Consider the following 14,340-nt stretch of genomic DNA (forward strand, 5'->3'; position numbering starts at 1 on the left):
ACTACCCAGTTGCAAGCCAATATCCCTAGGCATGAGCATTTTAGTTTGGACTGAACAGTATAGATGCAACAATAATCCTTAATTGCATCACTTTACTGGATTTGGTTCTACACCATCAAAGAATATATATTTCATTCATTCTCCCAAAGTCACTTTTTTAAATGCTAGACATTATCTGCCCACTTTCACGTCCTTCAAACCTTTGGTTAGGAATCTTACTCAAAGCTCAGTCACTACAGTGAGTATTTCTTCATTTATGTCTGGTGTTAGCTCCGTAAATTAAAGGCAAATTTGTCAGTTGTGTGCCAATAGACCCTGTAAAGGAAGTTGTTTTACATCACTTCCAGTTTGGAAGCAGGTGAATTGAAATAGCAGATCTTTGCAGCTTAACTCTGACTGTATTTTCTTGTGTCCCTTTTTAATTGTTTTCCAAACTTACGAAAATCATTTTGGTTGATCACAAATGTGATCATTTCATTATCACAATTAATGACTCCATTTTCACCTTTGATGAAATGTATTTTCACTCTGTTCCTTGACTCACTTTCAAGGACTCTACATCTCATGTTGCCAGCGTTATTTATTTACTGTTTATTTATTATTATTTGTATACTTTTGGCTTTGCACAGCTTGTCTTTTTTTTGCACATTTGTTGTTTGTCAGACCTAGTGGTTAGTCTCTCATTGATTCCATTGTATTTCTTTGTTCTACTCTGAATGCTTGCAAGAAAATGAATCTCAGAGTAGTATATGATGACATATACATATTTTGAACTTTGTATTACAAGAAGCTTCATCTCAGCTTTGTGGCGCACCAGCTAGAGTAATGTTCTTTTCATCTTTCTATTCAATCATTCCCATTCATAATTAGTTGATGGATAAGTTATTATTGCACACCTTTCTTCCCATGGTGTGACATCACGTGTTGTGCAGTAGCATCATGATCCAAGGACCAACGGATGGCCTTGTTAGTGTTACAGCCTCACCGACTTCTTTCCTTGCCAAGCTCAGTTGGCGATTCAAACGCCATATTAGTGTTTCCGTTCCACCTGTGGCTTTAGTTTCATGAATTTGTGATAATTGTGCAGCCCCTTTCATGTAATATAAAAATAAATCAGTTTGAATTGTGCTGATTACATGTAAACGACATTGCTTACTGCAAATGTCCTTGGGAATTCAGCTTGATCAGGCTAGCAGATTAATCTCATTACCTTGTGCAGTAAGGTTATGTGGAAAGAAGGCTCGCTTTAGCATTGCAATTAACATGAAAATACAGAGCCTAATCATTGTAATATTTAATGTACACAATTGCCAAGTTTCTATTGCAGGTACAGAATTAAACCACAATAGTGAATGGAGTACAGTTATTACATTTTGTCAGCCAAATCCTCAGTGAAAACGTGTATCATGGATTACAGTAGGTACAAACAAATGGTCTGAAACTCTCAGTTTCTCACATAACTTTTGTCTGATAAGATCCTTTAAAAAATATTGGTGGATGAGAAACAAATTGCAATTCATCCTGGGCATTTCTCCTCTCCTTGTGTTACCTGACACTAACAAGCAGATGACAGCAAGTTCCCGCTCCTAGAGTAATGATTAGAAGGAGAAAAACAGTCTGAAAACTACCTCAGGAAGAAGAAGTGAACTGGCCTTTAAATGTTATCCACCAGCCAAGTGTGCTGGAAAAACTAGCCAGGGAATAGGTTATTTTAATCCAGTATTTTGCAAAGAGAAACAGGTGATTACTAATCTTGTTGAAAGGTGTCCCCTTAGAAAGTATGATCAAAATATGATTGCATTTTACATAAAATTCCCTCATGAAACTAAAATTTTCAATCCAAACTATTGTAAGTAAACTATGAAGATTGGCTGGATAGTTGATAAAACTGCATTAAAGGATATGTCAGTGGCAGGCAATGTCTAGCATTTAAAAAACAATGACTTGGGAAGAAGGACTGCTTTTTGGCATAGAATTCTAACAAGTAAGTTATAGAAAATATAAGTCTAAGGAAAATGTTTACGAAGTTGCCAGAAAAATAACACTAAACCTGAGGATTGGAAGAATTTTAGAAGTCAGCAAAGAATGATGAAGTAATTGGTTAGGAGATATTTCTTCTCTCAGAAGGTGTAGTAACTCTTTGGAAATCTCTACCTGGAATGCACCCAAAATATTGATTGATAATCTCTGGACATTGGAGGATCATTCTGGGTCCAACACATTGATGCAATCATGAAGAAGGCACACCAGGGGCTCTACTTCGTTAGGAGTCTGAGGAAATGTGATGTGGCGCCAAAGATTCTTGCAAATGTCGGTAGATGTACAGTGGTATGGTATGGATCCTCCAGTTCACAGGACCACAAGTGGTTGCAGAGGGTTGTAGACTCAGCCAGCACCATCACAGGCACAACCCTCCCTACCATCGAGGGTGTCTTCAAGAGGCAGTGCCTCAAAAAAGTGGCATCGATCACCAAGATACCTCACCATCTGGGAAATGCCCTCATCGGTAGTGAAATATGGAAGCTTGAAAACCCGTTGCTAATGATTTGGAAACAGCTTCCTCCCCTCCACTATCAGAATTCTGAATGACCCATGAACACACTGCCTCATTATTCCTTTACTTTGCACTGTTCATTTATTTGGTCATATCTGCTAATCTTATACCTTGCTCCGTACTGCAGCCGCAAAATAATAAATTTTGCATCATATAAAGCAGTGATGATAAGCGTGATTCCGATTCTGGTTGCAGATGCTTCTGAGATGGAATATTAGCTTTAGTCTTTTCAGTGATAGGACAGACATGCGGATTTAAATGACCAACTCGTTCTCCTATTTTTTATGTTCTTATGTACCATGTTGGGGTTGCAGGCTTGTTAATGGATGGTCTGGTTATATTGCATCTCCACACTATGCCCACACCTAGCCCCTCAACAAGGCCTCGATAGAGTGGGTGTGGAGAGGATGTTGCCTATATCGGGGAAGTCTAGGACCAGATGGGAAAAGCTTCAGAATAGAGGGATATCCATTTGGAATGGATATGAGGAAGACTATCTTTAGCCAGAGAGTGGTGAATCTGTGGAACTCATTGCCACAGACAGCTGTGGAGGCCAGGTCATTGGGTGTATTTAAAGCGGAGGTTGATAGATTATTGGTAAGTCAGTGCGTGAAAGGTTGCAGGGAGAAGTCAGGAGAATGGAGTTGAGAGGGAAATGGATCAGCCATGATCAAATGGCAGAGCAGACTCGATGGGCCAAATGGCCTAATTCTGCTCCAATGTCTTATAGTCTTAACTCCAAAGCAATGTGAAACCTAGAAACAGGCAACTGAGGAACAGCAGACTATAGAGAAAGGCAGGAGAGGAGAAAAAAAGAATAACCTTACCAAGTCAACTTCAGAAGGACATAGAGGAAAACTTATATCATTACTGGAGGAGTAAGGTGTGGTCAGAAGCAGCAAGTAATCAGTTTTGGAGTATGGGAGCTGATGGAAGGCTGAAGGATGCTACAGAGGCTCTGAAAGGTTTTCAGAAAATGTGAAGTTTGAATAATTTTGGGAGCTAATGGGAGCCAGGGAGAATTCTGCATTAGAGGAGTAAGAGGTATTTGGCCATTTGCATGAAGTACCAAATGAGGAAAAAACAACAGGTAAAGAGGAAGTGTTTGCTTGTTTTAAATGATGTAGATTCACACTGCATCAGGAATAGCTGCTGCAGAGATAGCAGTGTGGTATTAATAAAATTGTGTTAACTGCCTTTTCTGACTTATATGTTCCGGAAAACAAAGAGAGCTATAAACTCAACAAGATTGTGAAGCCATGCCTGAATCCATGGGCACCTTGTTAATCTATGAAAAATGTGACGACCTGTTATATTTTACTATTGCTTTTAGCTAGTTTATTACTAAAGCCTCCAAATTTGCAGAAATTGCTTTTGAGTAACATGAATATCTTTAAATTCCACATGATCAGAAGATGTGTTTTATTAACTGAACAGAAATAAATTAAACTGACAATACAAACAAAGATCAAGGTTGAAGCTACAGAGTTCCAGTCCTGATCGAGGGATGTTAATTGGCTTGGGAGTGCTCAGTACCGGTGTGGTTCAGGCTCATCATATAGATTTACCACATTTGTCAAGCTGATTTAATACCAAAGTTCCTTCAAGCCATGTGGTTGCTAAGACACATCACTGGGCTGCAACCGCATGATTTAATCACGGCCACTCAAAGCACTCTGATGCAGAGCTCATAGCATTTCAATGCTGTGAAATCCAGACACCAAAAGCAAACAGTGCTTGCAGAGGTGCTGCCTGACAGCATCAGTGACCTGCGTTCAATGCTGTTCAAGTGAAGTTTGCATATTCTCCCTGCGAGCATAAGAGTTTCCTTTCGGTCATCCGGTTTCCTTCCACATGCCAAAGACGTTTGGGTTAGCAGTTAATTGCGTACTGTATGTAGTCCCTGGTGCATAGACAGACAGTAAAATCTGCGGACTGTTGATGGAAATTTATTTATTTATTGAGATACAGTGCAAATTAGGCCCTTTCTGGCCCTTAGAGCCACAGCTCCCAGCAATCCCCCAATTTAACCCTAGCCTAATCACAGGACAATTTACAATGACCGATTAACCTACCAACTGGTACATCTTTGGACTGTGGGAGGAAACCAGAGCACCCAGAGGAAACCCACAGGTGAACATGTAAACTCCTTACAGGCAGCAGAGGGAATCTGAGAAGAATAAAATGAAATTAGTGTAGGATGAGAGTAAAACGAATGTATGTTGGGCAGTGGAGATGCAATTGCCTGAAGAGCCTCCATGGTAGATCAATCTGAGTGAAAACCGCATGTGCCTCCCATTTGTAGGTGGAGTACTGCTACAAATGAGTACAATTGGTTAGATGCTGGGATGAGGTAGTTGAACTATAAGCAGCAATTGGACCAACATTCAGAAGATTGAGAAGTGATATCAGTGAAACATCAAGTTCCTTTGAGGAATTACAGAATAACTGTTGAGAATCCAATTTCCTGAGACAGAGTGTGTAGAGTTGGGCTAGGGTAGAAAGTGTTTGGGACATAGTAGTTAAATAAGGTATTTCCAAACAAAAGCTTTTATGTCCCACAGATTTTCTACTCTGGAATGTTCTACCAAACATACTTGAGACTGAGTGAAAACTTATAGCTGTAAATTGAAATGAGTCTAGAAACCAGACATCACATTTCCAGAATAAGAAGCTGCTTGTAGAATACTAGAATAGTGACACTGAGAGGTGATTTGGCCCATTATGTCTTACCAGCACTCTACCAGAGCAGTTCCCAAATTTTCCCCCTTTGTAACTATAGTCCTTCATCTCAGAAACCATACTTGGAGATCTTTTCTGAGCCCTCTCTAATATCTTCACATCTTTCCTATAATGAGGGAACAGGAATCAATGTAGTATTCCAGCTGAGGCTGGGCAAGTCTTTAGTAAAGATTCAGCAAGACTTTGCTGCTGTTACACACCAAACGTGCATTGATAATCTCAGAACTGCATAAGCCTCATTAACCTTTTCCTCAACCCATCCAATCACTTTCAATGGTTTATGCACACATTAACCTATGTGCCTCTTCTCCTTACCCCTTTTAGAACAAGATCCTCTATTCTATATGCCTCTCCAACCAAACTGCACACCTCACAGAAATGAGGTGATGAGATTTTATTTGCATTCAAAGGCTGGAGAGAATTTTGTACATCAATGACTTTGGCTACATAGTCACTGACTTAATTCAAAGCAAGGGATCCATAGATTTCAGAAATGGAGATAGTGCAGGAAAATGGAAATGAGGTAGACCAGCCATGGTCTTGATAATACATAGAGCATGTCTGTACTTATCTTCTTTGGATATGGTGATGGATGGAAGTAGATGAAATGGAAAATTAGCCAGGGTTTTATTAAAAGGCAGAGCAAATTTGAGGAGCAATTAGATTTTAACTCATTTTTGTCATGAAGCATTGCTCTTCCTTGATTACTTGAAGGAAGGTGAAACCTTCATGAACTGCTGCAATCTTACTGGTAGGAGCTGGCCAGGAACTACACCCAGCCACTATAAAGGTACACTGAAGTCTATATTTCCAAATATATGATGCATGACTTGAATGGTGTGTGATGATAATCCAACGTATCTTCTTGATTGGTGGTATAGAATGCAGGTTTTCTCTTGGAATAGCCTGATTAAGTAACTGCACATTTTAGTCACATTGTGATAGTGGTGTCTGAGAGAATGATTGTTTCAGAAGGTTGACTGATTACCAGTCCAGCGGGCTGCTTTGTCTAGATATTGTTAATCTTCTTCACTGCTACTGGAGCTACACACTTCCAAACAAATGTAGGGTATTCCATCATATTCCTGACTCTTTGCCTTTTAGATGATCAAAAGGCTTTGGAGAATCGAGGATTGATTAGTCACTCACCACAGAAAATGAAAGTCTGACCAGCAGTTGTTGCCAAAGTGTTAAAGGGGTTGGTCCCTTTGAGTCCCTATTACCTCAAAATTATGCAGGTCTTGTTACCAGCAGTTGATTTCTTCCAACATTAGTCTGTTGAAATTATCCATAGCTTCTATTTATTCTGGAATACTTTGATTAACAGTTTATTGAGCATCTCTGATCATGAAATACTGTTAATGGTAACAGTGAATGGGGTTTAGGACTTGGTAAAGCAGTGCTAAGCAATATTCGCTTACAATGCCTTGGAAAAAAAACATTACAGCCAACAAGCTTATTCCAAATCTTGTGCATTTCATCAGTAATTTCTCTCCAGTTTGGAAGTATTTATCTTCAGAACCTGGTATCTTCAGAACCTAAAATAATTTAACTGTCCTTTTATACACAGTTACTGCTTGATAATCTAGTTTAAAAATGTAATACCACCTGTGAAAGATCTTGGATGCATTCTCTAGTTATAGTGGTACCATGTGATGTCATTTGCCTTGGCAGAGCACAGCCTTATGGGTAGTGTCTGATTCAAAGGCTTATTCTGTCAGTCACCATTTTACTGAACCTTCTCTTACATCTAATTTTATTTTGCTTTCTAGTTATTTGAGGGAATGCACATGTTGGGTTTGTGACTGAGGGATTTTGAAATCAAAAAAATCAATAGACAATAGGTACAGGAGTAGGCCATTCAGCCCTTCAAGCCAGCACCATCATTCACTGTGATCATGGCTGATCATACACAATCATCACCCCGTTCCTGCCTTCTCCCCATATCCCTTGACTCCACTGTCTTTAAGAGCTCTATCTAACTCTCTCTTGAAAGCATCCAGAGAATTGGCCTCCACTGCCTTCTGAGGAAGAGCATTCCACAGATCCTCTGGATGAAAAAGTTTTTCCTCAACTCCATTCTAAGTGGCCTACCCCTTATTCTTAAACTGTGGCCTCTGGTTCTGGACTCCCCCAACATTGGGAATATGTTTCCTGCCTCTAGCATATCCAATCCCTTAATAATCTTATAGTTTCAATCAGATCCCCTCTCATCCTTCTAAATTCCAGTGTATACAAGCCTAGTTGCTCCAATCTTTCAACATATGACCGTCCCGCCATCCCAGGAATTAACCTCGTGAACCTATGCTGCACTCCCTCAATAGCAAGAATGTCCTTCCTCAAATTTGGAGACCAAAACTGCACACAATTCTCTAGGTGTGGTCTCACCAGGGCCTGTACAACTGCACAAGGACCTAATGGAAGATCACAATGGAATCATGTTATCATGATAAGGGGGTTTTGTAGATGCTGACTCCATAGGATCTAAGTTTTCACTTTTCTTCTTTGCAGGCACAAGTCCACATGCTCCAACCAATGTTCGAGTCACAGCCGCAATGACCTCTGCTAATGCCTCGTGGGACCCAGGTTATGATGGTGGATATGAGCAGACATTCACAGTCTGGTATGGCCCTGTGTGAGTCATCCCAGCATGCTTTGCTTTCCACCTTTTCTTTCTCAGTTCTTCGCTTACAACAAATGTTCTTTATGCATTAGGCTTCCTATAATGATTTGCTCTTTGTCGTTATTGCTTGGCAGTTGCATAGCTGCAGGCTTGATTTCAAACAGGCTGTGCTGGCTCAATAGTTTTTGGGCTTACTAACTGCCTTGATATTCCATTTGTCCTTTATCATTCCTTTCTGGTCGAGCTGTCCTGCTATGCTTGCAGTAGAGTGCAGCTTCTTAACCCATGTAACTATGAAACTATCCAGACTTATTGCGACCTCCAATCAGTAGCTTTTATGCCCATTGTCTCAACTAGATTCAAACCACGATCTTAGAGGTAAATTACTAATGCCTTGATACAGTTTCCTAATCCTTTGATCCAGTACAAACAGCGCACTGTGAAACATGTTAGGTGCATCCTCTGATTATAGTCATTCCATTGTCTTGGCAGAGCACAGCTGAATGAGACAAAAAGTCAACATTCAGATGGAACAAGCGATTTACTCATTAATTAAAGTGGGGGCTGTATTGTTACTGTCACTGGCTAGAGATACCAATTATATATTCAATACATTAAATATTTGGAGTCATAGAATGCCAAATTAGTACTGTAGATTTGCCTAGGAGCTATTTATGTTAGATGGTGTCAGACAGAGGTCATCGACTGCCAGCCTTTAGGGCACAATTTTATAATGCTATCAATTGTTTGTGGTGTTCTGCATCGCATGCAGTGTTGTTATTAATCTAACACTAGTTGTACTCTTTGATCCTAAGTGCTCTGTTCAGACCGACACTGGGTCCATCTATGCAATAGCAAAATGGAAACCATCAATCTAGCCAGATATTAAATAACAGAAAATACTGGAAAAAATCAGGTTAATGTCTCAGTGGCAAATGGAGGTCCAGGTTAACATTTCATATCAATGATTCAATTGTTAACTTTAACATGGGCTTATTTCAAAGTTCAAAGTAAAAGTTATGATCCAAGTACATATATGTCACCACATACAACCCTGAGATTTTTTTCTGTGGGCATAGTCAGCAAATCTATAGAATAGTAATTGTAAACACGATCAATGAAAGAGCAAGAGCATAGAAGACAACAAACTGTACAAATGCAAATATAAATAAATAGCAATAAATAATGAGAGCCTTAAACAAGTCCTTTAAGTGAGATCAGTGGTTGTGGGAATATCTCAATCAATGAGTGTAGTTAGCACCTTTTGTTCGAGAGCCTGATGGTTGAGGGGTAGTAACTGTTCTTGAACCTGGTGGTGCGAGTCCTGAGGCTCTTGTACCTGCTACCTGATGGCAGCAGCGAGAAAAGAGTGTGGCCTGGGTGTAGGGTTGTGTTTCACACAATCATTCTCACTGTAATGTATAATGAAATCTACAAAGAGAGTGGAGGCAGTCATTTAGCTGACGATTCAAGAAGTCTACTGAATATTCAGACAATTACAAGGTACTAATTAAAGACGTGTAAACAGAATATAAAATACCTACTTGTTCTCCATCTCCCCAAAGAAAGAAATCTCAATGTAATTTGCTATACTGACAAATTATAGATAGTGTGTGGCTGCCTTAATGCACTGCCTTGTCAATTTCATATGTTCATTAATTCAATTTCACATGCACAGGATTTTTACATTCTTGTCATTAACTGCACCGGTGCTGTTTTTTTCCCTGGTTTCTGTAATGCTTCTGCCAAAATGGATAAGCAGGGAAGTTCATCCCAGTGTGTTACATACCACAAGAGGGTACTGATTTAGGATGGATGGCTCAGAGACCAGATGGAAGATAGATGATTTTGTCCTCTCAGGTTTAGTTCAAGGGTCCCAGACTGCAAGATGAGTATTTATTTCATCTGTTGGCTTCTGACATCCTATGTGAAATGATGCTGAACCATCACTTGATTGGCAATCTCTTCCTGAAAGGTTGCCTGACATGTGACTTGACTGAAATGTAAGTAGTTGATTTCTGAAGTTGAGATTGGAGCAGATTGGAGAGGCATTAACTCTGCACCTGATGGGGAAGTCCATAATTCTAATCTTGAGTCTGCCATGCAGTAACGACCAAACACGAGTGGCTGCACTGCTCTCAAAGCCAAAGTCAAGGGCATTGTCATTCTCAGAAATCTAGCCTCGGGATTGTTGCAGGTGGTCCTTGCTAAAGCAAGTCACTTGCTGCTCACTGCTGCATTGCAGATGTAAGAATAGTTTTACAAGTAAAGCAAGGAACATTATGTTTTTCACATATGTGTGGTTTGCTCCCCTACAAAGGTCCAAAGCACCATGTTCAGACAAATCCAGGAATTCACAGTGAACATAGATCCACGTGGACGCCTCTATGGCAGCCACCTGTCAGACATGCACTTTGAAGAGCTAGGCCGTTTCTTATGTGCATTGTTCTTCAGAAGCCTGTGCAGGTTCCCCTGTTCTCCTGAGGACCCTACCCCTGCTCACCCCCACATCATTGTAGCATGTGCATACTCATTGCCAGTATATCCCAACTTGTAATGAGTTGGTTGTTGTCTGAGTCTTTAAGAGCTGCCTCCTAAGATCAGAAGTGTGAAAAAAGATGCTCTTAACTGTGAATTTACCCACCCAATATTGGCTGTTCATAATAGCAATACATTTGGAAGGACACTAATGCTGCTTTAAACTGGTGTAAGCAAATTCTGTGATGCACTTAGTTCTTTACAAAATATGCTTAGGAAAATTGTAATTCTGAAAAAAATGTCACTGATACGTTTCAAGGCTTTTAATTCACCAGGTTGGACTGGGGGTTGAAGACTATGCTTGACACTACTTTAAAGATTAAAAATGGATTTTGTGCAAATGTGAATGGAGACTACTGTAAACTTGAGGCCAGTGTATAAATTCTGAAGTGTTAACAATCCCCAGAGATCAAAAGATTCAATGAGTTTTTTTTTAAATCATCATTTGGAAAAATAGACATTTTTTAACAGCTAAGATTCTTCGTTGCTGAGTCAATATATTGGGACGTTATATCAACAGCACTGAGACATGTCAGTCAAAGACGACTGGAGCACAGTGTGCCGACACAGCCAAGCAATCAACATACATACTATTGGAAAATTAATGCCAGTCCATCTGACATACCAGAACTTTACATATGTCAGTCTTATCATTACCATAATTTTAATCAGATAGTGTAGTATCTTCATTTACAGATCAGGGCAAAGTCACATTATGACACTCAGGTCAAGTGAGGACATAAAGCTTACAGACCCAACAATTCAGTCATCTGATGCCACTGTTTTCTGCAGTTGGATTTAAACTAATAGTCTGGAGTTTTGGGGGGTTTTTTTATGCCCACAAGACTGTTCAGTTGTTGTAAAACCCATTAATGTTCTTCAGTATCACCTAGTAAAAATAATATTGGATTATGAGGAAATTGTGTTCCTGTAATTTGTTCCAGTAAAAGTCTTAAATTTGTCCAAAAAGGTTGAATTTTAGAGCAAGACCATGTCGAATGTAAAAAAGTACCAGTTTCCTGGTTACATCGGAAACACTGATCCGATAAATTTGGATTTAATTTTTTTATTTTTTGTGGTGTAATATATAATTGATGTAGAAAATTATACTGCACTAATCTTAACCGAACATTTATTGTATTTGTCATACTATCAAGACATAGTCTTGACCAATTTGTTTCTTCAATTTTAATATTCAAATCACTTTCCCATTTTTGTCTTGACTTATGGACTCCTTGTTTAATTACCTGTCTTTGAATCAAGTTATACATGCAAGATATAAATATTGAAGGGATATTGAAGGTGATATTGAAGGGATAAAACCGAAACTCAAACTAAATAAGTATCAGAAAGAATTTATAAAAATTGCACTGGCAGTAGCCAAAAAAGCTATTGCAGTTACTTGGAAATCGGATACACATTTAAGTATAGATTCTTGGAAGAAAGAAATCTATGGTTGTATTCCATTAGAAAAAAATACTTATAATTTAAGAGATAAATATGAAACATTTCTGAAAATTTGGAGCCCTTATTTACAAAAGACAGGATTAAATATATAGATGCTCTGAAGATGAAACAATTGGTTATTAGGGGAAAGAAATAAATATACATATTAAAGTTATTACGAATTCCATGGAGCATGTGGAGATCTTCCAACAACCAGGCATTCTTTCTTTCTTTCTTTCTTTTTTTTCTATAGGGCAGTTAGGGGGGAGGGGTTAAGGGGAGGGGGTAAGGGTTATATACATTGTTTTTTTATACTTTGTAACCATTTAAAAATGCAATAAAAAAAGTTTAAAAAAAATGTTCTTCAGGAAAGAAAATCTGCAATCCTTGAATAGTCTGGCCTTTATGTGACTCCATGCCCACCAATATGGTTTACTCTTAAATGGCCACTTAGGTCAAGTAGAATGAGGGGTGCGTTGTAAATGCTGGCCTGGTCAGTGATGGTCATCCTGAAATATGAATAAATAAAAATATTCCCCTACTTCCATCACAGTATTGGCCTTATAACTGCCTTTGTTGCGGGTGTTATATGAGCATCACTAAGAGGTGGATATTACATTTGAGGCAGCTAAAGGTTGATATTATTTACCTTGTGAGACAGGTAGAGTGCAGAGTAGAGCTTCTTCCTGGAGAGAAGTGATAGTGGATTCAACAAATAAAGAAAAACCAAAGAATCTGTAGATGCAGGAAATCCAAAGTAAGAACAGAAAATGGTGGAAATAGTCAGCAGGTCCCAGTTTCTCGTCCCATAGCTGCAGCCTGACCTGCTGAGTACTTCCAGCATTTTCTGTATTTATTTTCAATTTCTAATGTCTGCAATTTTTTAAACTTGTCTGTGGGGTTGCCAAGTGAGAGACTCCACAGCTGAAACTCCTTGTTATCATCAAACTCATATTTGTATGCATGAAGTTTATTGACTTCAACAAGTTAGATTTGCCACAAAATATCTTGAATCAGTTTGGTGTTTCAGATGGATGTTGGCATCATTGCTGCATATTTGCAGGATTGTGTTTAATTTAGAGACAATTCAGGAAGTAAGTGCCAACTTGACAAAGTTAGACTCGTGGGAAATTACCTCCCTATACCTTTCTCCAACCCCACATTCCTCCAGTTCTAATCGCTTTTAATCACCCCATCACATTTATATCCAAGACATCCTATTGAAGCTGACCACCTCAGAGTGCGAGAGTCTGCCAAAAATGGATGCCTCACTATTGATGTATTAACACTACATTAATGAGGGTCAAGTTGGTGGAAAATTGCAGTATCTTTAAGAAAGTAATTGGAAGAATGTTTTACAGTGTCATCTTTCCTTCCAACTACCTCTGAGTCTTCAGGCCACTTGTATGACACTGGCACTGAATGACAGAGAATTCTAGCAACTAAGTATTGAGAAGACTGGAACTTCAGGCCCCATCACAAACTCCATTCCATAGCCTCTGTGTAGATCCCTTTCCCTCCCAATAGTCTGAGGACCCACATACAGGCCAACAACATCTTCATGCTTCACAACATGGTATTACCTCAGATCATCTGCTGCTGAAACTCTCAACCAAGCCTGGTTACCTCTAGAATTGACATAATGCATCCTTAATGGCCTTTCACTGCCACTATCCACATCTTAAAGTCCTCCAGACTTCTGGCATCTGTGCCCAAACCTGTACTCACCCTCATTCAATTTATGTCCACAGTTTATTTTTCCTTTGCTTTCTGAAACCAATATTCAGGCAAATTAGAATAACCACAATATATGCTTATGTATATTATGTAACTAGCTACAGGCAACTTAAGCACTCAAACTGCCATTTCAGATCATCGCAGCCTTTTCTGCATTATAGCCCTGTACAGACTCTATATTGATAATGGGGGGAAAAAATCATGATTCCTGGTTCATGAAAAAGATCCACTGCGACATTTCAGCTCCACGTGCACAGTACTGGTGCACTGAACTCCCCCTTCCAATGTAGGTGGGAGATGTTTGGAGAGGGTTGCTGAACAGTAATAAAACAGACAAGTGCTGATTCAGTCTCCTAGGAACAAAGAATCACAACCACAGCAGTTGTGATTCACTAATTCTAAAATTAATGTCAAAAGTCATAAGAAATAAACCTGCTATAGGCTTCCTGCAAGCATCACTTTATTCTGAGAAAGTGAGAATGCAGAATCCTTCCCTAAGCTTCCATATGTGACAATAATACTGTAATTTTAACTGAACCCAACTGGGATAAGTTTGATTACCTTTCTCCATGGATGTGGAATTGATAGGCAACCAAACGCTGTCAGATGCCACTGGTGGCAATGGGGGTAACAGGCTAATCTGTGGGTACATTCTTTGTAACAATAGTGACTGCACATCAGGAATTCCATTATATGCATC

The 14,340-nt window shown here is 39.2% G+C and overlaps 1 protein-coding gene across 2 annotated transcripts in view; it reads left to right on the top strand.

The window, feature by feature from the left end:
* igsf9bb (immunoglobulin superfamily, member 9Bb) overlaps positions 1 to 14,340 on the top strand; it is a 687,093-nt gene that overhangs the window by 616,096 nt on the left and 56,657 nt on the right. The window contains exon 12 of one of the 2 annotated variants that reach the window (XM_059957059.1): positions 7,808 to 7,931. In XM_059957059.1, the coding sequence (XP_059813042.1) occupies positions 7,808 to 7,931 (124 nt within the window). The remainder of the gene's footprint in view (positions 1 to 7,807; positions 7,932 to 14,340) is intronic. The other variant, XM_059957060.1, reaches the window with a different exon arrangement.

Source organism: Hypanus sabinus, chromosome X2 (assembly GCF_030144855.1).
Source record: "Hypanus sabinus isolate sHypSab1 chromosome X2, sHypSab1.hap1, whole genome shotgun sequence".
Taxonomy (NCBI): Eukaryota; Metazoa; Chordata; class Chondrichthyes; order Myliobatiformes; family Dasyatidae; genus Hypanus; species Hypanus sabinus.